This window comes from Nilaparvata lugens, chromosome 5 (assembly GCF_014356525.2).
Source record: "Nilaparvata lugens isolate BPH chromosome 5, ASM1435652v1, whole genome shotgun sequence".
NCBI lineage: Eukaryota > Metazoa > Arthropoda > Insecta > Hemiptera > Delphacidae > Nilaparvata > Nilaparvata lugens.
Window position 1 is genome coordinate 43,942,642 of NC_052508.1, and position 25,485 is coordinate 43,968,126.

General features: G+C 36.2%; 1 protein-coding gene across 2 annotated transcripts in view; it reads right to left on the reverse strand.

Annotated features, from left to right (window-relative positions):
• The window catches only part of LOC111045325 (WD repeat-containing and planar cell polarity effector protein fritz), a 111,061-nt gene extending 87,393 nt beyond the window's left edge, over window positions 1-23,668 (reverse strand). For both annotated transcript variants that reach the window (XM_039428402.1, XM_039428401.1), the window contains exons 1-4: window positions 23,492-23,668; window positions 22,273-22,373; window positions 10,951-11,065; window positions 7,985-8,191 (exon numbers count right to left, since the gene is read on the reverse strand). In XM_039428402.1, the coding sequence (XP_039284336.1) occupies window positions 7,985-8,191; window positions 10,951-11,065; window positions 22,273-22,373; window positions 23,492-23,605 (537 nt within the window). In that variant the 5' untranslated portion in view covers window positions 23,606-23,668. The remainder of the gene's footprint in view (window positions 1-7,984; window positions 8,192-10,950; window positions 11,066-22,272; window positions 22,374-23,491) is intronic.
• Window positions 23,669-25,485: the final 1,817 nt, after the last annotated feature.

Here is a 25,485-nt window from a genome sequence, read left to right on the forward strand (position 1 = left end):
AACATTGTTAGGGTGTAGGGCGTGATAGATAGGTCCTATAGCTTTTGAAATTTATTGAACACTGCTTAGTAAAATGTGTCTCTGAGATAAGACATATATCTACATTACCTAAGTTCAGAACTGCCTCCAACTCCTGTTGTCGTTGTAAGAGTCCGTTTGCATTCCACTCCATTATTTTTAGTGGATGAATCATCTTGATTTATGTTGTCTAGTATTCTCTAATTTCTCGAAGCGAGATTGAAAGGATAAAATTAATTCCTGTTGGTTATCAAGTTTACTAAAGATGAGCTGTAGGATTTTTTGGGTGCCTTCCACTCCTTCATCTTCCTTCATCTGTTGTCTATTCTATTTGGAGACGATCTCGGCGAAGGTCGCTCTCTTCTTACTTGGTTTTTGAGCTTGAGAGTTAATCGAATTTTTAGCTTGAGAATTTATTACATTATTTCTGGGTAAATTCTTAGTGTTTATCCTACTTGAGTTTCTGATCTTCTGTAACTCCATTGCCACTGTACATCCACGCACGGTAGCTCGTTGGGTGTCCTTCTCCTCAATGAATGCACTTTGGTAGAGCTTCCCTGGGCTTTGGTCAATCTTTCGTTTCATGTTTGCCCGCATACTTCAGACATTTGGCTTCCTTATTGCAGTAGGATTTATTTATTTACAAAAAATACATACATACAGGTATGCGGTATACATACAGGTTTTATACATACAGGTATACATACAGGATTGCGTGTGATTGTAGGACTGGAAACCCTTGCATTGTGGTATGGAATTAGTTTTTCAATGCTTGGACCTGTACTTTGCAACCAAGGATATTCTGCTATGAACTAAATGAAAAAAAAACATGTCTAATGGCTCTTTAGTTTTTCACTTCAGCTTATTCACTACCTCTAATACTTTGAATCCTCTTGCCTTCAAATCATCATTATTGAGTCTGTGCTACAAGAGTGATATAGTTTTTTTATCATCACTCTTATTGGTCTTAGATGCTTATTTTCATATGAATGCCAGTTATAGCCTTCATTGATCAGTTCTTTTGTGATGTTACGGTATGTTTCTGAGCCAACTGCATTAACTTTAAAAGTCTCACTAGGCCTACTCAAGAGCTTTATCCTAAAATTTTCAGCTGCTGAAACTTTTTTCAAGCTCTTTAGGAGAGTATCCAAACTCTTTATACCATCCTATCCACTATGATAGGTGGCGATTGCATATCCTTTTTCTTTTTATTCTCTGAATCAGCATTGGACCTTTCAACTGCAACAACTTTATTTACCTGGCGAAAACTACGAGCAGGCTCTTCTTTTGGTTCAGGGACAATGTGTTATTTAGCATTCCTCTTCTTTGTAATAGGTTGTAATACCCTGATCCACTCTGTCCCTTTTTCTAATTCCTCTTCGTTTGTTGATTAGTTCTCAACTGCTTCTGCTGTTGCTTGAGCTGAACGAACTGGACTGCTTGACTGTTGGATATCGATGTTCTGTTCGATTTTCCGAAATCGTAATTCCAAGCCTTCAATTTTCCTCAGTAGTTCTGCGTTACTTTTCACTAATTGCTTTTGTGCTAATTATCTTCTATTATGCTATATAATCTTCTTTTGTGCTATTAATTTCACTAATTATCTTCTTCGTCTCCCTGCTCTTCAAACTCGGGCACAAGAGGAATTGGAAGATTCAACAATTTTCCAATTGGTGTTGAAATTGACTTATTTCGCAAACATACTTTACAGAAGGCCCTCGTATTCGGCTTTCACGACTGCAAAAACGCAAACGATAATAGAAGGCTGCGCGAAAGTAGGTCACTTCAATTGCATGATTCCAACCGAAATTCGATGCAATGTTTTGTCCACTTACTACCGTGGACAATCAACTGCTGACTCACTACTTCTATTTCTACACTACACTACGTACGTCTGCACTATTCAAGAGCTCACAGGATACTGATATGATCGATGTATGTGTAAGGTTTTTATGAAATTTTGCATTTTAAAAATAATATGAAAGGAAATGAAATATCCAATGCTATAATATTACTACACACATTCTAAACATGCGATGTTGGTAAACATGGAAAACACGTGATTATGAATTGTTGACTAGATCAAGAATGAATATTTATGATAGTAAATATTTATTATAGCATTGAATATGATCAATCAGATGTCAAGTGGATTATTAATTGCATGTACGGACGTATGCAATTTTGATAACTAGGTATTACGCAAGTAACAAGGTATTTTCTCTCTACCTTTCTCTACTTTCAACTGACCACTTAACAGTATTAGGAGAGGCTAAGGTTTATAACTGCACGAGGTCTACTGTTCACAGTACTAATAGTTTAGATGAATGGTTTGAAATAACAAAATATACTGGTGGTATAAATACCAAGAATGTCAAATTGATTGACACCTCTAGTTTTATAATGATAAAACTGTATAGATAGAAATTCATTTTTGATTCATAAATATGACTCATTTAAGACCGTGCAAAGGCTAAAAATAAACTTTTTACTTGTGATATTTTTCAAAGTTTTTCGATTTGTATATGATCAAGCTATCAAAATGAAAAAGTTTTCTCAGGAAAACATTATTTTCCGATCATTACTTTTTTAAATATGAGCGCCTTAAGTTTAAATTTTTGGGACAGAACATTTCAAATTCGGTACTATATAAATCCATAAGATTTAGAGGATGGATTCTTCATGGTATTTTTGATCTAGTAAATCAAAAATTTTCTGAAAATATCAATTTTTAAGATAGTTATTCAATTTACTAAAAATAACCAAAAATAACTGTTAGTTGAGTTAATTTTGGTAAATTGAATAACTTTTCCAAAAATTGATATTTTCAGAAAATTTTTGTTTTACTAGATCAACAATACCATGAAGAATCCATCCTCTAAATCTCATCGATTTATATAGTACCGAAATGTTTCATTTTGATAGCTTGATGATATATAAATCGAAAAACTTTGAAAAATATCACGAGTACAAAGTTTATTTTAAGCCTGTGCACAGCTTAAATAAAAATACAACTACAATTGCGCGAAAAATTGGGATTAATAACAACATAACCGATCGATTTGCAACAGATCGATCCAGTGTTGCACAAGCAAACACTAAAAATGCAACTGTAAATTATAATGAAATATTGATATGGAACCTATAAAATTTAAATGATATTCTCGACTCTGTTATTCGCGATTAAAGTTTCAAAAAAGAACGCAATTTCCAAAGTTAAACTCTTCTCACATTGGGCCCGTTCTGGGAACATGAAATGTAGTAAATTGTCAGATTCACAATTTACCCGGTTGAAAGTTCCGCGTCCCACGTCAAAAGAATTTTGACAGATTCTGTACCAGAAACTAGTTTCAGTACCAAATTCCTGCCCCACATTCGAAGCCTGGTGAATTGTGACAGTTCAAATTTGAAGAGCTCTCATTGGTCGATTAAATATTGTAGTCTTCTTGCTTCTCTGTGCATGCGCTGATAACTTGTTTGTTTATCATAGCATAGCCATAGAATACATAACCAACAAAATTATGTTTGATAACTATTCGTTAAATGAATTTTTCTCTATAGAAAATTTGAGAGTAGGATGGAGTGAATTTTTTTTTTTTTTTTTTTTTTTTTTTTAGATTACGTCCTAAGGACTCCAGTTATGGAGTATAAGACAAGTCATGTTATTACATGTTATTACATAATAATTCTAACACTAAGTAGTTCAACCTAGTTTAGGTTTGAAAGGAATTCTTGTACACTATAAAAAGCTTTATCAACTAAATATTTTTTCATTTGTTTTTTGAAAATCTTCAAATCATCATTACTTTTCAAGATTTGAGGTAGCTTGTTATAAAATTTCCTACCAATATAATCTGGTTTTTGTTCAAATAACCTACTATTGTGACCCATTATATGATAATCTGCTCTGTTTCGCGTATTATACTCATGAACATCTGAATTCTGGATCACACCACTCGTTTTCACATGCATTACAACTTCATATACATACAAAGATGGCACAGTTAATAGACCAAGCTTTTTAAATAAAGGCCTACAAGAGTCTAACCTATTCACTTTCTCTATACATCTGAGTGCCTTATTTTGAATCTTAAACACTCTGTCCATATTTTGTTGAGATGAATTACCCCATACTAAAATAGCATACCTAATATGAGATAGTATAAGTCCATGGTAAGCAGTTAACAGTAGTTTTTTATCATTCAGCCTAGCAAGCTGCCGCAGGACAAATACCCCAGATGATATCTTATTACATATCCTCTCAATGTAAGGATGCCATGTTAATTTCCTGTCCAATAAAATTCCCAAGAATGCTACTTTCTCTTCTTGGTCTAATTCATTTTCCTCTACAAACACATTTATTTCTCTATCCTCTACTGAATTATATTTACTTTTGAATTGTAGGAATTGACATTTCTTACTATTTATTGTTAATTGCCTTTGCTTCAAGAATTGGACAATTGACTGTACTCCAGTAAAAGCATTTATTTCTAGACTATCTAATAAATAATTGTTAAAGATAAGCGATGTGTCATCAGAAAACAACAGAGCTCTGTGATCTTTTAACTCTTTTGGTAATTGGTTCACATACAACAGAAACAGTAAGGGACCCAGAATTGAGCCTTGAGGTACTCCAGCCTGGACCTCCAGTTTTTGAGATTTAATTTTTACTATTTCATTCCCATCCACCTTGGTAAGCTCAACACACTGGTTTCTACCTATGAGATATGATTCAAACCATTTTAGTTCTATACCATTCACACCTACAGTTTTTAGTATTTCCAATAATATTCTATGGTTCACACAATCAAAAGCTTTGGATAAATCAAGAAATATTGCGGCTGCCTTCTCACCTGAATCTATTATATCTATTAGTCTTTCAACAAGGGATACTATTGCAGTCTTAGTAGATTTCCCTTTCTGGAACCCATGCTGTTCATCACATATGAAATTAATTTCTTCCAGGTGCATCAATAACCTATTTAAAACTACTCTTTCAAAAATTTTACTTATTACATTTAGAATACTAATGGGTCTATAATTTTCAACTCTTTCAGAATCACCGCTCTTGAAAATTGGCAAAATTTTTCCTTGTTTCAGATCATCAGGGAAAATACCCTGCTCTAGTGAAGTATTAAGGAGATGCAATAAAGGGTCCAGTAATTCATTTTCACATTCTTTTAAAATTTTGCTTGAGACCCCATCCAATCCTACTGTTTTTTTGTTATTCAATTTTTTTATTATTCTTGACAACTCATCTCTTGATAATGGATGAAATTTAAATACCTTTTCAATTGGCTCAGCATTTAATGTAGTTGTATTATAAGTATTAGTGTTCAGTGACTTTTGGAGTTTATATGCAACCTGTTGATAATATTTATTGAAAAAGTTACAAATGTCTATACTATCATCCATATAATTTCCATGTTCATCGATTATCCTAGGGACATTAGTAACTGTATCCTTTTGAGCTGCTCTCCTATTTCTATTAATTACCTCCCAAACAGCAGAGTTAAAATTGGTACTAGTTGTTAATATTTCAGCTGTTTTCTTACACTTAGCTTTCCTCACTTCTTTTGCATAGTTTTTCTTTAGACATTTGTATTTGACCTCACTCGGAACATCCCTCACTAATTTAAATTCCTCATAAGCTTCCCTAACAATATTTCTTTGAGTAAGGATATCTTCAGTTATCCATTCATCTACTTTGTTTAATTTACTTTTTACTTTGACTTTTTTTTATCGGACAGCATACACTAATGTGAAATCTTAGAGTATCAATGAATTGCTTATATTTGTAATTTAGGTTACAACTGTTATAAACACTACTCCAATTTTCTTGAAGCAGTTCCTGCTTCAAACAATTTATATTTCCTAGCTCATATTGCTGAATTTCTTTCACAAATGTTTTTTTCTGCTTGGATTCTGGCCCTGCAACTTAACATCTAAAATTTGATAGTTATGATCTGATAGATCTGAGCTACCTAACCTGACATTACAACCTTCTATATTTGTGAGGATATTATCAATAATTGTCTGTGAAGTTCGAGTTACTCTTGTATATTCGTGGACCTTAATTTCTAAATTATTCATATTAATAATATCTCTAATATCCTCTGTCATTTTATCCTGCCTGGCAAAATCGGTATTGAAATCTCCTACCACTATAACATTTGTGAAACGAGCGGTTGTGATTTCCAAAAGTGTATGGAGCAGCTCACAAAATTTTCGCCAGTCTCCATTTGGTGACCTATAGATACCTAACACTGCTACCTCAAATCGATCATCAATTTTTAACCTTAGTCCTGTCACCTCTAAATCCATCTCAACAGAAAATCTCTTAGCAAAATCCAGTTCATAAGTTTGGGTATGTTTAGCATTGCTAGTGAATATACATACACCACCACTTCTATGAGCTACTCTACAAAATTCTGATCTCAGTGAATAGCCTGGAATCCTAACTTGATTTATTTCCTTTATTTTTAAGCCATGCTCTGTGAAAATAACAATGTCAGGATCCTGCTGTTTAAGAAATACTTCTAATCTGTCAATTTTGTTGCGAAGATACTGAATATTTTGATGATAAATACTAAAAACCTTACCATCTTGTGCTACTCTATCTCTAGCATTTGTAGCTATTTCCCTTTCCCTGTTTTGAGCCAATTTACTAAAAAATCGTTATTTGTTTTTTTGACTGTTTTTAAACCAGAGGATTGCAAACGGCTTTCAATCAGCTCTGCCAATCTATTACTTTGCCAGATCGATTTAGATGCAACCCATGATTAGTGAAGTTATGTCTTTTCAGCCTTTCATTTAGAAAACAAATAAATGCAAACTTTTCTATAGTGGGATCCACGTTATAATGGCAGTGTTTGATTAGCAAGAGTATTGCTATCCTTGTCTATCATGCAACAAAGCGGATAGCGCTACCTCCTTCCCGCTTTGCTCTGTTGCCAGATCGTCTTTTAACAATGCAGAATTAATAATAAATTAACAAAATATTTCATCTCAATATTATGAAAAGTCATTATTAAATTATTGAAAAATATAATTTCTTGCTTAATAGAATATAATTGATTATTGACAACGAGAATGAACAGTTAATATTACATCAATAAATCTGTATCAGCTACCGTCTATAGAAGGCATTGATAAGACTGAGGATCGGCAACGCTGTTCTCCTATCTTTCTCCACTGCCATTACAACGTGGGCCTCACTATAGACGGTAAGTTTGTGAAGCAGCCTTTGTTCATTCACGCAAGTAGTAAACGACACATTTTGGTGTAAATTAAATCAACTTCATAAGTGCACGCCAAAAGCTTGAATCAAAGATTTTGAAATGGCGTTCCATGGGAACATTTTGCACCAGTCACGTGATTGAACAATTTACCACTGGAACTAGAACAATTGACCACTTTTTCGTGCTCCCACACTGTGCCCATTCTCAAAATTATGAGTTTTAATCGTGATAAGTGAATACGATTTTCAATACAAAAGACATACAGTTTGATACGTGAGTGAGTCATATTGAAGCCGACTAAACTGATAGCTTTCAATTTAATAACATTTTTTCTTCTGTATATTCAAAACTTTATATTCATACATTAACTATAATTATGGGGTTATCAGACTTTTGACGTTTCTACAATGAATTGATTCTGTTTTTGAAAGATATATAAACAAATTTTAGGTGCCATACACTGCCAAAATACAAGGGTTTCTCCTATTTGCAGTGCAGGAAGAGAAAGACTATAGCATTGCTTTGTATTATAGTTTATTTTCTAATGCTTATCAATTTAATTATTTATCACATTGTGAAAAAATACTTGACATGAGGAGACACACAACAGGTTCATGCCCAAAAATGTCCTATTTGCAATGTATACTATTATTCCAATTTATTATTATTATTATTTATTATTAATATGGTTATGCGACAAATAAATTTAAATGTGAATAGCTTACAAAAGCAGCCTTGACGAGGTGAGTGCTGCCCTGGCCATCATCGAAGAGCACCAGCGATCCGTCAATGCAACCAAGCAGCAGCTTGCAGTCATCAGGACTGAACGCCACGCAGCACACGTGCGTCTGCAGTGCAATCGACGTCACCGAGCTCCTCTGCAGTCTGTTCTTGCTGATTTCGTACGTGCACCGTTCCACTGTCACCTCGCCCTGTCATCAACACAGTTATACCACAGAGGAAAGAAACACTATGCTATGGTACGCTTATTCCGTGGTTAAACCATCCAAAACTATAGGGATATTCACGATTTTTGAGTTAAAAAATAAGGCTGGCCACTAACGGTAGTACATGCATGATACACAGCCGACATACATTGTTGTGTCGTCACAGCTGTGATCACAGCTGAAGGCTTCGAGCAAAAGTTTTTGTTGTTAGGTTTTGGTATCTCCGATTTTTTGTTGTTTATTTTTTCTTCGCTGCCCTATGTGAGATTAAATTACTTTTCTATCATCATGGTTCGCAATTTTCCAGTGGTTTATTAATTGTTTATTTTATGTCATGCATGTTTTACCGTTAGTGGCCACCCCAAGTGGCAAAAGACAAAAGTGATGTATGTAGCAAAAGATCAGATGCAGTTAGAGATATACAGCGGGGAAAGACAGATGAAGCAAGTAGAGTCCTTCAAGTACTTGGGAGCCACTGTTGCTTGTGGTTGAAGAATGAAAAACGAAATAAGCAATAGAGCAGCAGCGGCAGGAAGGTTGTACTGGGCATTATCTATAAATTTCCTCTGAAAAAGGGAGGTGAGCCAGGCTACCAAATTAGATAGATAGATATAAAAGTGCTTTATTGAAAAAAAAACAATATTTTACAAGATGTATTAGGCTACTTAAAATCTTGCATACACTATACGGCTTGGTCAAAGACCGTCAGCCGGAAATTCCGAATTACTAAAATAAATGAACACTTATTCTTCAAATCAAAATAAAATAAATATATGCGTCTCTTTGGATAAAACAGAAGCATTCTATTATTTTATATTTATAATTTGATCCAATTTCTTTCTTCATCTTTTCAAATAAAAAACTAAAGTCTAAATAATACATGATGATCAAAACATAAAATGGATAAAACAGAAGCATTCTAACATTTTATATTTCTAATGTGAACCAATTTCTTTCTTTATCTTTTTAAATAAAAAAATAAAGTCTAAATAATACATAATGATCAAATTTCTTGATAGTTAACAAATTAAATTAAACAACCTGAGTAACAAAAAGTCGGAACTAAAGAGTACTTAATGACTAAATTACAAAATATACAACTTACTATGGCACTAACCAAATATACATAAGAAGGAAATATCCATGTTACGCTATTTCAATTCTTAAATTAAAATGGACTAATTTTTTTTCAAAAGTTTTCACCTTTGAGTGAAAATGATCTAAATGAGAACGAAATAGCACTAAATTGACTCCAATTACAAACATTGAAAACTATTGAGATGATGTATAATAATAACAACAATAATGGGGGTTCATTAGTATTTTAATATCAAACCAAACTATTAAATTATTGAAATACGTCAGTAATTAACGCTACCAAATTAAGGGTTTTCAGATCTACATTATGTCCCAATCCTAACCTACTCTTGTAAAACATGGACGCTCTCCGAAAGAAGCCAGAGTCAGCTGCAGGCCCAAGAGATGAGTTACTTGAGGAGGGTAGCGGGGACAACAAGTAGGGATAGGATAAGGAACCATAACATCAGAGACAGCCTGAATTACAAACCTCTGAAGCAAACGATTGAAGCCGCTCAGTTGAGGTGGCTGGGACATGTGATGAGGATGCCGACTGACAGACTGCCAAGGAGGGTCTGAGAAAGCAAGGTTGTGGGTGCTAGGGGGAGAGGAGGACCGAGGAAGAGATGGGAGGATGGTGTTCGAGAGATGGCGGAAGAGAGAGGCGTGGAGTGGAGAGAAGTGAGAAGGAAGGCGCAGGAAAGAGAAAGATGGAGGGCTCTCGTAAACCTCGATACCTAACGGTAAAAGAGAATTGGCTAAGTGAGTAAGTATGTTTTACCGTTAGTGGCCACCCCAAGTCTAGCTGTCTGTAAAGGTTTGTTATTCGTTAACTCAGTTTCAACTCGAGTACATTGAGAAAAAAGCAGCCGAGAACGCAGGTTTGATTGCATTAACTCGTGTTAACTCCTGCTATTTTCGATGAGACGGCGGCCATATTGCTGTCAAACCTCTATACCCAGTTTTCAGTTTCAAAAGTGAGGCTATATTGATGAATTACACGAGTTTTTGATTGGAAAACTAATATTGTTAAGAGGTTTCAAGCAGGGGTATCCACTATCACAACGTAGCAAATATCAGTTTTCTTACAGTAAGGTCCATGTTATAATGGCAGTATTTGATTAACATTGATTAAAATAGACAATCCTTATCTATAATTCGACAAAGCAGATAGCGCTATCCTTTTCTAGGTCCGCAACTTTTCCAGATAGTTTTTAACAATGTAGAAATATGATTAATAACAAAATATTATATCTCAATCATGAAAATTTATTATTCAATAATTAAAAATACATTTTCTTGAATAAAATAAAATTGAATATTCTAAACAAGCACAAACAGTTAATATCACATCAGATACACCAGTTTCAGCTATCCTCTATTTATAGAAGGATCAGGCAAAGAATCGGCAACGATGTTCCACTTTCTTTCTCCACTGCCATTATAACGTGGACCTAACTATAGCAAATAACAGGTAAGTTCTAAATAATTTTGTTCTTCTATTTTGAGTCTAGCTAAAGACAAGGTAGGTGAGCCAAAGCAACATTGTGAATACTCCTAATAATGAATTTATAGTAAAGTTTGAATTGCCTTGCATGTTTGTGGAAGAATGCAAAAATAATGGAATAATAACATTATGGGAATTGGAATAAATATACTCGACTTACCTTTCTAGAAATTTTCTGTTCGACAGAATTGATGACATTCGGCTGAACTTGACTGAACACGACACACACTGGGTCGAATTCTGTTCTATAATAGCACAGCAGCTCCGCCTTTGCCCTGAAATAGTAGAGTAGTCAAGTGTGAATGGTATAGAAACTTATTAGCATGTGAACAAATTGTTAAATATTCAAAATGAGTTGAATGTGGAAGTATTACAATTCTTATAGCTTCTAATGTGAAATTGATTGATTGATTGATAGAGTACTTTATTTATGTAGATTACAATATATACTGGCTTATAAACTTATATTCAATAGCTTACAATACAGCAAAATTATAGATGAATTTACATAATATAGACTAAGAAAATAATTATTGAACTGTATATGATATGAAAAAGCAATTTGTAATATAATAACTATAGATAATAATTAAATTGTTATGCATCTACATAAATTGGCGGAGCTTTGGACATATCAATGTCCATACTTTGGAAAGAATATTAAAAATATCCTCCCCACTAACTCTCTACCAAAACGTTAATTTCATTATTAAAACTAAGAATTAATTTATTAATGGAAATAGTGTGAAAGTTTTAATCAATATGAATATTTAAGAGAAAAAAAAACAAAAAAATGATAAAGTAAAATAATTATATAGGTAGATAAGATCAAATAATTGATTAATAAAATGAAGTAGGCTGAAAGTAGATCAGGGTTATCAACTTTCAGTAATATACAGCAGTATGCAGTGGATAATTGAAATAACATGAGTTTATATAAATATATATATATATAATTCGTTCTATAACAGGTTTAAAGGTTTATATTGGTGGAATGTGTGAGGGATGGTTGTCATGTGATCGTTCTAGGGCCGGACAGTTTCAATCATTTGTTCCAAAAGATGTTTTTTTAAAGTCAGGATTAAACTCACTCGGCTCTCGATAGAACTGATAGAAACAGGAAGGATATCGTGCATTTTCTTCAATGCATGCATGGCTGAGAATACCTTTTACAAGTTTTGTTCACTTGTTCTGACCAGTCAAGAGTATTATTCATAATAATGCCTAAATTTTCAACTGAGCTACAGTAAGGAATGTCATTACCGTCTACACTAATTTTGTGAATCGATTCGAGGTCAATATTATTTATAAGACGAGAATATCCAATTATAATGGGTTGTGTTTTGATGGGATTAAGCTTAAGGCTATTTTTCTTTGTCCATTCCACTATCGAATTCATACCCTGATTCATTATTCCAACTGTTTCATTAATTTTTGTTATGGGACAGCTTAAATAGATTTGAAGGTCATCTGCATAAGTATGGAAACTGGAGAATTTGATAATGGAAGAAAGGTCATTAGCATACAAAGTGAAGAGGAGAGGGCCTAAAATTGAACCTTGTGTTATGGGACAGCTTAAATAGATTTGAAGGTCATCTGCATAAGTATGGAAACTGGAGAATTTGATAATGGAAGAAAGGTCATTAGCATACAAAGTGAAGAGGAGAGGGCCTAAAATTGAACCTTGTGGTACTCCATGCATAACGTTTTTCCAAGTTGACTTTTTGTCACCGACAGATACACATTGTTTCCTACCTAATAGGATTTGAACCAAACTAACGAGTTGTGACTGAAACCAAGAATAGCCAACTTATTCAAAAGGACTGTATGATCAACAGTATCGAATTCTTTAGAAAAATCAAATAGGGTGAGGATGGTGCATTTTCTTTGGTCCATAGCTATCCTTATATCATCAGTGACACGAAGCAGAGCTGTTTCAGTTGAATGGAATTTCCTAAAGCCTGATTGAAAGTTATGAAGCTTACTATTCTAGAAATTTTACAACTTGAGCATGAATGAGTCTTTCTAGCACTTTGGACAATGCAGGTAGAATACTGATTGGTCTAAAATCCTCAACTTTATTGGGTGATGGAACATTATTTAGAGGGCGAACCAGAGCAAACTTCCAGTTTTCAGGGAAATTGCCTTCTTCAAGTGACTTGTTGAAAATGTATGTAATGGTTGGTAAAACAGCAAATAACATCTTCTTGATAAATTTAATAGGAATTTTATCTACACCCATAGCATTACTATGAATACGTTGAATTGCTTTGAAAGTGTCTTCTTCTGAGATTGGATGGAAATGAAATTGATCAGTAATTGGTAAATCTAAGTTTGTAACCTGCTCTTCAAGATTATCGATATGATTAGCAATGACAACTTCGTCGCATTGGTTAGAGTGTGAAACGAAATGGTCATTTATATTGTTCAATGGTAAGTCAATTTGGGGATTCGATTTCTGTTTGCCAAGCCCGAATTCTTTTATTCCCTGCCAAAGTGATTTAGAGTCTTGTCTATTGTTTGTCATGAACGAATTCAAGTACCTAATCTTTGAGTTCCGTAATTCCTGTTTAACTCTATTTCTAATGCTCCTATACTCAATCAAACTGTTCAAGTCAAATGTCTTTTTAAATTTTCTATGTCTTTGTCTCTACGTCCCATCATCTTAAGTATGTCTTCAGTCATCCACGGTACTCGTCGTTTTCTATTAATCCTCCTTGTCACATAAGGTGCATGTTTGTCATACAAAGTCAAAGTCCAGTTCTCGAAAGTCTTGACCATGTCATCAACTGAGGGTAATGCTTCAATTTGATGCCATGGAGTCTGAGCCACATCATTCAGGAAGGCGGCTTCATCAAAGTTTTTGAAGTCTCTAAGTGAAAATTTTCTGTTATGGCTTGGGTATCTTATGGGAAAGTACACAGTAGATCACATCATGTCTAGAAATAGCTGGGACTGAGATTTGGCCTGCTTGAACAACCTCATTGGGATCACTAACAATGAGAAGGTCAATGAGTGTGTCTGATTCATTAGTATGATGAGTTGGATCGAGAGGTAAAATAGTCATGTTTAGGCATTGGAAAATTGTAGTCAGTTGAAAGTACTCAAAGTTACGATTTGTCATGTTTAAGTCGGTGTTCATATCCCCATAACTAGTATACGGTTATAACAAGGCATAAGAGAAAGCAAGGCATTTTCGAAATCTGTGAAATGACCTATTTTTGGTGGGCGATAACAGATACCAACGAGTAATTTATCAGTACTAGATAAGGATAATTCAAGTAGCATAAACTCTGGTCTGGAACAATACTCTTGTTTAGATGTGATTAAAGCTTTTGTTTTGATACCATCTTTCACATAAATTGCTACACCCCCACAAGCTTTATTTAATCTATCATTCCGGAAAAGATTATATCCAGGCAATGCAACAAAATTTGATGAAATACTAGGCTTCAAAAATGATTCGGAAATTCCGATTATATTGAAGTTGCCGATTCAATTATATTGAAATTGCTGAGAGAATCAAAGAGAAAATTGAATCAGGAGTAATGTTGAAGTTAATGAACTGAAGTTGAATGAGATCATAAGGATTGATTAATATATATGAAGAAGCAAATGAAGAACGTTAAAGAGAAAGCATAAGATGTAACAGGTTAAATTCACTATTACGATACAATGATATTGTTGAAGGATTAGGATGGCAGTGGATGAAGTTGACAGTTGCTTGTGTGGTCGGTGTAAAAAACCAATTAATAAGAATGATATATCATTCAGTGTAGTGCTTTATGTGGTGAAAAATTTCATTTAAGTGCACCGCCCATTAAATGACGTCATTGAATCTGAAACCAGCCTGGAGTAGTTCACCAAACAACCGCCGCTCTAGCGCTAGCGCTAGCTGGCAACTCTGGGTTCTCCAACCTTCCGCCACGCTCTAACTGGCGCTACAGTAGCGTCAACTCGAGGTCATTCGGCCATCGCCGTATCTAGAAATAGATCCTATGTTGCCACATTGAAGCAGCTGTCGCGGTGTTGCCAAATTTCAGCCTCTGTCTCCTCAAAACAGTTTCTACATTTCTTGCAGGCTGGCCAGTATTTACAACTCCAAGCATACCCAGCTCCATAGTAGAGATTATGATGAAGGGGATTGGGGAAGGTTAGTGAGGGTTTGAGTTACATTTTATCATACCCCAAACCATCTGAAATTATCAAAAAATGAAAATCATCCCCTATTTTTTGTAAACCGCAAAATCTTGGGGTAGTTTTTTGGAAAATTTTTGTATTTTTTTTTATTATTGATTTTTGTAGTAGACAGGATGCTGGAAACAGTGGAATGGACTATTCACGATTTTTCTCATTTTTGGGGTTGAAATTTAGGGGTGAAAAAAAATGAAATCCTTTGTTGTTGAGATATCAGAAAAACTCTTTTTGTCATTAATTCTACTCTTTGAGAGGATTTTTTCATTTTTTTATCATTTTATGATTAATGGTTAGGGGGTGGTGATTTTAACGAAATAAGGGTAGTTTTTTCAGAATTCTCTGTATGAGGCAATTTTTTTTGGAAATGGTAGATAGTGGTTAATAGATAAAAATTTCTAATTTTTTCAATGGTTGAAATCGTTAGGGGTTAACCATTTTTAAAACTTAAAATATCAGGATATCGAAAAATTCTTTTTTCCATCAAGTGTTCAAAGAGATGAAGAAACGTATTTAATGTTTTGTTCTAAAATCATCCCCTACTGAGTTATTGGGAACTTTATTAACATTAAAAACCACCCCTAAAATGGAGTGTTTTTTTTAAAATAATTTTTATTTTATAAGTTGAACTTGGAAATTTTTGGTGAACTTGAACTTTTTAAGCATAACAAGATGATGACACATAGAAGATATATTCAAGTATTGCATGATTATAAATTCAAAATGTAATGATATTTCTAGTATTTACTGTATGTATATCTTGTGAATGCCACTTCCATAATAACTAGAAATTTCACAGTTTGCATAAGTATTTTATTTTAGTACATTGTAAGTTTATAGGAATATTAACAAAAAAATATATTATAATAGATATTCATGCTTAAAGTGGAGAAACACATGAAATTTGAAATGTTAAATACAATTACCAAAAACTGAATATTATCGAAATGTGTTTGAAGGTTTATAGATTGCTTTTCGCTTTCAATTAACAAGGTTAATTTGAGTTGTATCCAACTATTTCAGTCAATAACGTTTTGATTGAATGAATGAACAATTACGTAGAAATTAAATAGAATTATAATCTAATAAAAACACTCCAATATGAAGTTTTAATTCAGTCTGTCAACTCTCAGATTAAACTATATAGGAATTGATAAAAAATAAACAAATTTCGAAACAAAAAAATCAACTAATAACGTAAAAAAATACTGCAGTAAAATAGCAAGATGTCAATATATTTGGTGTTTTCACTGTCATTTTATAATCGCCCACGCTTTCTACCCTTTTCACTGAGATTAAATCATATTTATCACAGATATATAATGATATTTTTTCACATTATATCAACACTGGAATCAAGCAAATCAACTGTTCATATAACAAGTATTATTATGCAAATAAGAACACGTTACAATAAGAGCTGATTAAATGGAATAAATAAATAGTAATAATAATAATACTGTTCAGTTTTCGGGAACTGCAGTATCTGTGTTCGAGGGAGAACAAAAAAAAGTACAAGTCATTTAGATAAGAGTTCTGAAATGTCAACAGAACCAGCCTTGAGAGAGCTCGTCACCCCCCCCCCCCCATTGCAGTCTGTTTGCATAGAATAAAAAAATCGAAAACGGCTCTGACGATTTTCTTCAAATTTATACGATGGATAGCTATAATTTATAAGCCTTATCAACTGACATGAGTCTCATTTCTGGGAAAATTGCAGGAGTTCCGTAATATTCTTGAGATAAATGGCAGCTAATAACTAAAGAAACATGTTTTTCACGATTTTCTCAAAAATGACTTGACCGATTTTTTAAAAATTCATACCCTGTATTATCAGCTCTATCAGCTGGCATGAGTTTTTCCTGGAAAAATAATGGGGGGTCCACCCCATCTTTGAGAAATGGACTTTGTAACCTCTTTCTCGTGCATGAGGTAGGTAGGTAGAGCAGTTTATAAAAATTTGGTTTGGCGCACCCACAAAACTTTCCGTGCCGTTACGAAAATTAATTACCTGACGCTAGTGTTCCCGCGCATCTGAAATCTACTAATTCAAAGATCTGAGCCAGCTGGTGTCAGGACAATAACGCTGTAGACAAACGATGTCTGCTATCTCTTCATAGTGAATGATTTCATAGAATCAACTGTTGCCAACACTTTGCAATTGAAATAATCACATTTTATCGAATTTCGAGCTTATTTTCAATTTTAGGTGAAAATGTTACTGAACATCAATTGTAGAGATTTTCATGCTTAATCTTTTCCACTTGAAATTTTCTGTTTAAATTGTATCTGAAGCCTGATAATTGGGAATCTAAAATCAAACTTAGCATAGATGGAGCGGAGCTCCTGAAATTTTTACAGATATGAGACTTGTGGAAGTTGATAGAGCTTATCAATGACTATTTTGGGTATAGATTTGATCAAAATCGTTGGAGCCGTTTTCGATAAAATCGCGAAAAACCCTGTTTTTGACGACATTTTCGCCTTTTAGCCGCCATCTTGAATTGCATTTGATCGAAATTGTTCGTGTCGGATCCTTATAGTGTAAGGACCTTGAGTTCCAAATTTCCAGTCGTTCCGTTAATTGGAAGATGAGATATCATGTACACAGATGCACATACACTCTAAAGGTGCGTACAGACTTTCGCTCTGCTCTGCAACCGAACGTCACTCCAGCAGAGCGATTGATGATCGACCGGGGAGCAACAGTTGTTCGACCGGGGAACACGAGAAGATCTAACATCTTCCGTAACGTTCATGATGGGTGCGCGGGCGGAGCGACTGTGGTACGATGGAGGAACGAGGGCGGTACGAAGGCGGAGCATGCTCGGTGCGGGTTGGAAGTGCGTAAGTGCACACACACACACACACACACACACACACACACACACACACACACACACACACACACACACACACACACACACACACACACACACACACACACACACACACACACACACACACACACATAGACCAATACCCAAAAACCACGTTTCAAATATGTTGCCGCCAATCGTCGTTATGTTATTCCCCTAAATTATTCTCATTTACGAATGAGGCTTACAGTTCAATAAGTCTAAAGTGGAGAAGTTCGAAAAAATAGCAAACTCAGACTTGACTGTTGATAACAATAGCTTTGTGATTTCCAATAATCAGAGTAAAAATCAAACAAATACTGAAGCTTTTGAAACGAGCAATAGGACTGAACATCAGGTTAGTACTCATTTGCATGGAGATGGTGAAAGTTCAAGTATATCTTTAAGGGGAAAAAAATGACTGGAAACTAGTGACAGGTAGAAGGCAAGCAAAGAAAGTTAATAAGCCTAATCGCAAATTTGAACACAAACTCATTATAGGCTCAGAGCTTCTATCTGGTGAAAAAAGGCCTGGTTCCATTTGGGCGAAATCAAACTTCTGTGACAGATGTTGAATCATTTCTGGCATCAACTTTCCCTCAGCTTGATATATTGGTGGAAAAGCTAAACTCAAAGGGTGCTTATGATAGTTTCAAGTTGGGTATTGATTTCAATCATCATGAAAAAATTACAGAGCCTTCATTGTGGCCGAAGAATATTACTCTGAGGCGTTTTTTATTCATGAGACCCAGGGGGAGCCAGATGAAATAGGGATGTCAGTGCAGTCGGTGCCAGTCTCTGCAGTGAATAATAGACTCTTATTGCTTTTCTGTAATGTACAATGCCTTAGTAATAAGCTGCATGAGATAGAAGCAATAATGCAGAGTGAGATGTATGATTTGTTGTGCTTCTCAGAACATTGGTTGAGAAAATGTGACCTTGAGATGATTAGGATAAATGAGTTTGCTCTGGCTGCTGGGTTTTCTCGTGTTGCTCAGAGGAATGGAGGTGTTGCAATTTTTGTAAAATATAATTTGAATGCTGCATGTGTTAATGTTGAACATTTCTGCTTGGAGGGTGAGCATGAGTTTGCATGTGTGACTTTGGGGCATGTCAAGATGTACATAATTGTAGTGTATCGTCCACCATCAGGCAATCTGGGTGGCTTCTTTCAGGCCTTGGAGGATATGATTATTATGCTTAAGAGGCTTAACCCAGGATTTGAATTTATAGTTGGGGGGGACTTCAACATCAATGTATTACTGATTGACAATAAAACACGTGACTTTCAGAATCTGTTAAGATCTCTGAATCTATATCTGACAATCCATCAACCTACTAGAATGGATGCTTGCCTTGACAATGTTGCCTCCAGTCTAAGACTGAATGATAATTTATGGTCAAGTGTGGTGCATTATGAGTTGAGTGATCATGAGGCAATCAAGGTTATGGTGATTCCCATCTCTAGGGCAAATAATAGTATCCTGTTTGTACTAAAACAAGATTGATTACAGAGAACAAAGTTAGAATGTTTTGTGATGGACTGAGAGATGTGAACTGGCTGATGCTCCTTCAGCATGAGGATGCAGAATCCAACTTCACAGCATTCTTTGATTGCTTTCTGGGAATGTTCGATCAGTGCTTCCCACTTATTAACTTTAGGAGCAAAAGAAGAAAGGCATCACCATGGATAAGTAGAGAACTGTTGAATCTTAGGGATATTGTTCTCATTGCTTATGAGAGATACAGAGTTGATGGCTCACGGCTTTCAAAGTTGATCTATACTGATCTGAGAGATCATTACAGGCTGGAGGCTGAGAGAGCCAGGCTATCATACAATGCTGATCGTATTAGTAGAGCACCAAACAGATGTCTGGCAGCATGGAATGTCATTCGTGATGAGCTGCGGTCTTCTGTGCCAAGGGAAGTTCTGCACTCTCCAGATGTTCTCAACAACCACTGGATTGGTTCTGTTGAGCAAATAGCAGCAAGGATGACATCACCTATGACCTTTCCAGCAACAGCAGAATCGCTGACAGCACCATAATTGACACCAGAATCATCATCAACATCAGTGCCGGTGACAGCCTCTTCACCAGCATCTCTGACAACACCATCATCAACTCCAGCATCACTGATGGCACCATCATCAGTGGCATCATCATCAGCAGCATCATCATTAACATTGTCGTCGTCGGCGGCATCATCGTCATCAACATCAGGACCAGTGACAGCCTCTTTACTGGATCCAGCATTGTTGACAGCACCATCATCGACTCCGGCATCATCATTGGTGGCATCCTCATTGACAGCATCATCATCGACATCGGCATCAGTAACAGCCCCTTTGCCAACACCAACATCACCAGTTCAAGGGATGGCTGCATCAGTGGCATTGCCTGTGTGTCATCTTATGCGGGTTCAGCAGCCACCCACAGCTACACTGGTGTGGCACAGTGTCACATGCGAGGATGTCCTGCGGATCACCATGGGCCTCAAGTGTTTGGCAAGCAAGGACATTTATTGTATGTCAAGTAATTTCTTAAAACGTATCATTAAGTTTATATTGATCCCTTTGACTCAATGTATAAATGAGTGTCTAGCTCAGAATGTATTCCCAGATGAGTTGAAGTTGGCAAGGGTTGTACCAATTTATAAGAAGGGTTCTCACCTGGATCCTAACAACTATAGACCAGTCTCAATTTTGCCAGTTCTGTCAAAAATATTTGAGATCATAATAGCTGGCCAATTGTATGAGTTCTGTGAGCTGAATGGTCTGTTTGCTGACACTCAGTTTGGGTTCAGGGCTGGACAGTCGATAGTGGGCACTGTTGAATGTATAATTAAAGGGATATGTGATAGTTTTGAAGGGGGGAGCCTTGCTGGGCTGACGCTATGTGATCTCAGCAAGGCTTTTGACACCCTGGATTATGAAATCTTGCTGTCTAAGTTGATTCTCTATGGTGTGGTTGGTGGCCCTCTCCAGCTTCTGCGCTCATACTTGGGTGGACGCAGGCAGGCTGTTCAGGCAGGTGGTGGGCTCTCACGGGTTAGAGCCCTGAGTTATGGGGTGCCCCAGGGATCTGTGCTGGGAACCCTTCTGTTTCTGATTATGATCAATGATGTTGCCCTTTCAGATCATAGGATGGTTGTATGCTACGCTGATGACACCTCTATCATGGATGTTGGCAGGAATATGCATGAGGTCCAGGACTTGATGAATGCATCCAGAGGGGCAGCTGCCAACTGGTTTGCTGCTAACCGGTTTGCCTTAAACAGTGAAAAGACACAAACCATTGTCTTCAGCCTTAGGAATGGGATGCAGTATGAGTTCCCTCCTGTAAAGCTCTTGGGCTTCCATCTTGATAGGAAACTTTCTTGGAGGGAGCATATACAGAGTGTCTGCTGCAGGTTGAACAGAGTCCTGTTTCTGCTGAGGAGCCTGAGGAGCTGTGTTCCCGAGGCATATCTCCGTATGAGCTACCATGCGTTCTTCCACAGTGTGATGTCATATGGCATCACACTCTGGGGTGGAGCTGCTGAGGTGGGGGCTGTCTTGCTGCTACAAAAAAAGGCTGTGAGAATTCTGTGTGGTGCTGGATACCTAGCCCCTTGTAGGCCACTCTTTGTTAAGCAGCGTATTTTGACTGTGGTTGGCCTCTTCATTTTCAGGTTTGTGATTGGGGCAGTTGGGGAGGTGGGTGTCCTGCCTACAAGGGGTGATGTCCATGGGCATAATACCCGTAATAGGAATAGGCTCGACCTCCCTTATTGCAGGCTTGGGAAAACGCAGGTTAGTTCGGCTTACATGGTGGGAAAGATCATCAACAAGCTACCCATTACAGCGGGGACTCTGCCACTGGCAAGCCTGAGGAGAAAGTTGAGGCTGTTCCTTGAGGATCACCCGTTTTATGCGCTGAATGAGTTTTTCAGTTGTGAAAGTGCTGCTTTGGAGCGGTATTTTACTTGATGCCTGCTCTTGCCTTGAGTGCATGCTTTTTCTTTCATTTTTAATGACTTGTCTATCTGTGACCATCCAATGTGGTTCACATTATGGACAGAAACAAACATAATAATAATAATAATAATAATTGAACATTCCCAACCATAAAAAGTTGAAGAATAATAATTGATTGTTTGTTATAAACACTAAAACAAAAGTAGAAAGGCCCCTTCAACTAAGAAAGTAACATGATAATTTATTTATATATTAGTGGCAGAAATTATAAAAAAGAGCACACTAAAATAGCTTTCATTTGAACACACTGATACTCTTGCATTACACAGGGAAGAATCAAATCCAAATTTACTCCAACATACCTTCTTTACTAGTTAGTAAGCCTTGGATCTCTCTACTAATTCGCATAAACCGAACAATAACAATAATCAATTGAATTATGAACGTCCTCAAACCATAGATTTCAACTTACCCTCTCAAGCTATATACATGTACATTGGCTCTATCCTGATCTTTCACCACAGGACTCCAAGGATAAACTTCATCTCTTGTACAGCGCCACCAGATTAAAACCTGAGTAGAAAAATTGGTCATGTTCATACTTGAAAGATCGAGTTTCATAATGATGATTGTGAACTGCTACTTGGATAGATGAGAAGTAATCATGTGAGAGTGAGACTCATTTGAATTATAACAGGAGCACTGGCGAATAAAATCCGAAAAAGGCAAAAAGCAACCTGATCTGAGTGGTTTTTTCAAATTATTAATTATTTCCACTTAGGTCTATTGCAAAAACTAACTCATTTACAAATAACATAAAAAATTAATATAAACAATAGATCATCAGAAGAAAACAATTAAATAGAAGTTGAATCATTATAAGTTATTTACAAACAGCATAGAATCAGTATTAACATTAAACCTTCGTTGAAAAAAAAGAATTACAAGATACAAAACATTCTGTAAAAAATACAGTGGCGCATGGAAACGGAAAATTTGGAAATAATGTCAATGAATACATTAATAGAAGTAGCATGTTAACAGAAAGGAATGTATTCAGTGTCATTCATGTTTCTCCCTTGGAAATGCCGTAATGTGTGTGTCTTAATGAATAATGTGTGTCGTAATAAAGATGTGAAAAGATGTGCTCCCATTCGACGTTCAATGTAGTTATAGAAATACAAAGTTATAGTAACTTTGAAATATTTATAATAACAGTCTGTTATGATAACAGTGTAGCAAATCTTGAGTATTTGCAGAAATGTGTAGAAAATCTTGAGATTTCGTTTTTAATGGTCTACTCTAGCCCATGAGCTGGTAATTTTGCAGGATATGTAGGGTGCACCTAGCCTTTAAGATATCCCATAGGGAATTGTCCATGACTTATGAATCTGATAATGCTGGCAAAATATCTGTGGCTCAAAATTCATAATATTGAACTGTGTCTGGGCCAAAATTACAATCTATTTTAAATGCAGTTACAGCTATTTAACGTTCGGTGCCAAACCAATGATCTGTAATTGCTGAATGGCAAAGTGTTCACATCAACTGTGCAATATTTCTAACATCTGCCGACTCTACAGTGCTGCCAACAGTAACGTTGAAAACTTCCAGTTTGCCTGAGCCATTCTTTAGAAAAATGTGATAGTAAATTGTGTTTGAGCAATGCGAACAGGGCCAAACGAACCTACCATATCTCCAGCAGTGTTGATGGACAGCTTGCGTTCAAGCCTCCTGCCCGATGGTCCAGCCAGCTCGACTATATGGTGCTTGGCATCCAGCTGACTCCACTTCCGCACCTCCATCTCCGTGTCTTTTCAATGGTGGATAGTCGAGTGTGCTTCCTGCGCTCGGTCTAAACCTTTCATCTGAATTCATCGGACTTACAAAACGTTTTAAAGTGTGAATTATTCTTCAAATTAATTCGTTTGTTCCATTCTTCAGTGTGATTCAATTATTCATCGAGTTCTTCACTCAGTTACTCTGTTAAAATGGATAAACTTTGTCAAAAATTACAACCTCGTGTAAGCTTCAGTTGCCATTTTTCTACAATTGGCTTCACCTCGTGAATCTCAGCTTTCAAGTGCATCATCTCTACCGTTTGGAAATCAAGCCAAAAATTCCACAATTTGAAGATCGGATTATTCGTTTGGAATTCTACTCGCTCCAGCCTACTTTTCCATTGGGGGATTCGCCTGCTGTAGTGGACGTTTCCATGCTTGTCATCGCATGGCCAGATCACTTCATCGCTTGCTGATGTCCTGTTCCTGTTGGTATTGTGGAGTCATTGCCTGTCTGCCTGGCCGCATCTCCTCTTCAAAATTTTATTCAGGTTATGTAAATCGTTCTTTTCAATTTTCATTTACGTATGCATCATTATTGTTTTATTAATGTCTATCTTGACATTCAATTCACTAAGGCCACCGACGCCTATTAATTCATTGGATTTGATAGCTACCCTTGGCTTTACAAGTGATTCATTGAGGCCATTGACGCCTATTTATTGTTTTATTAATGTCTATCTTGACATTCAACTCACTGAGGCCACCGACGCCTATTAATTGATCTATTAATGTCTATCTTGACATTCAATTCACTGAGGCCACTGACGCCTACTTATTGTTTTATTAATGTCTATCTTGACATTCAATTCACTGAGGCCACTGACGCCTACTTATTATTTGATTAATGTCTATCTTGACATGCAATTCACTAAGGCCACCGATGCCTATTAATTCATTGTATTTAACAGTTACCCTTGACTTCACAAGTGATTTTCTGAGGCCACTGACGCCTATATAATTGTATTCAATTGTAGCAATTATTCTTTGGATTTGACAGCTACCCTTGGCTTTACAAGTGATTCATTGAAGGCCACTGTCGCCTATTACTCGTTCTAATTGATGTCTGTCTTGACATTCAATTCATTGAAGGCCACTGTCGCCTATTACTCGTTCTAATGATGTCTGTCTTGACATTCAATTCATTGAAGGCCCATGTCGCCTATATTCAACCTGGACTGTCCTCATTGTATTTATTAGCTACCCTTAGCTCTTAAGTGATATTTTAAGGCCAGTAACGCCTATTAATTGTTTGGTCGAAGTCTATTTTGACATTCAAATCACTGAAGGCCTATGCCGCATATATTTGTATACGTTACTTGCTGAGCATTTTTACAGCTTATTGTCATTTTTAATCAAAAACCCCTTGGGGTTTCAGTGACCGTGTGCCTAATAGTCTAGCTTGACGCCAATGATTAGGTCCCACTCTAGAGTATATTTTATTTCATTGTACTTTGTATGTTTATATTGTTTAATATTAAGCATTCACACACTTGTTTCAAATTTTCAGTACTGGCTGCAACTCAAAGCACGCTGCGACGTGTATGCACCAGCTATCAACTATCTTGTACCTGAGAGACTGAACCGCACTGAACTGGTCACAGACGGCTATTGCGCATTGAGAAAACAACACACGGCAAACTACCACCGCCTTGCGAGCTCGCTACTTGACTCGCCGCACAGCAAGCTTGATACAACTTGCCTCAAACGCACAGGCATGCCTCTCTGCGTACTGGACCAGCGTCCAAGGTTGCTTATTGGCGCAGCAATCGCATGCTACAGTGCACTATCGTGTCATTCACTCAGGTTTTTCTGTTAATTTTTAAGCATGTCTGATCATGAGG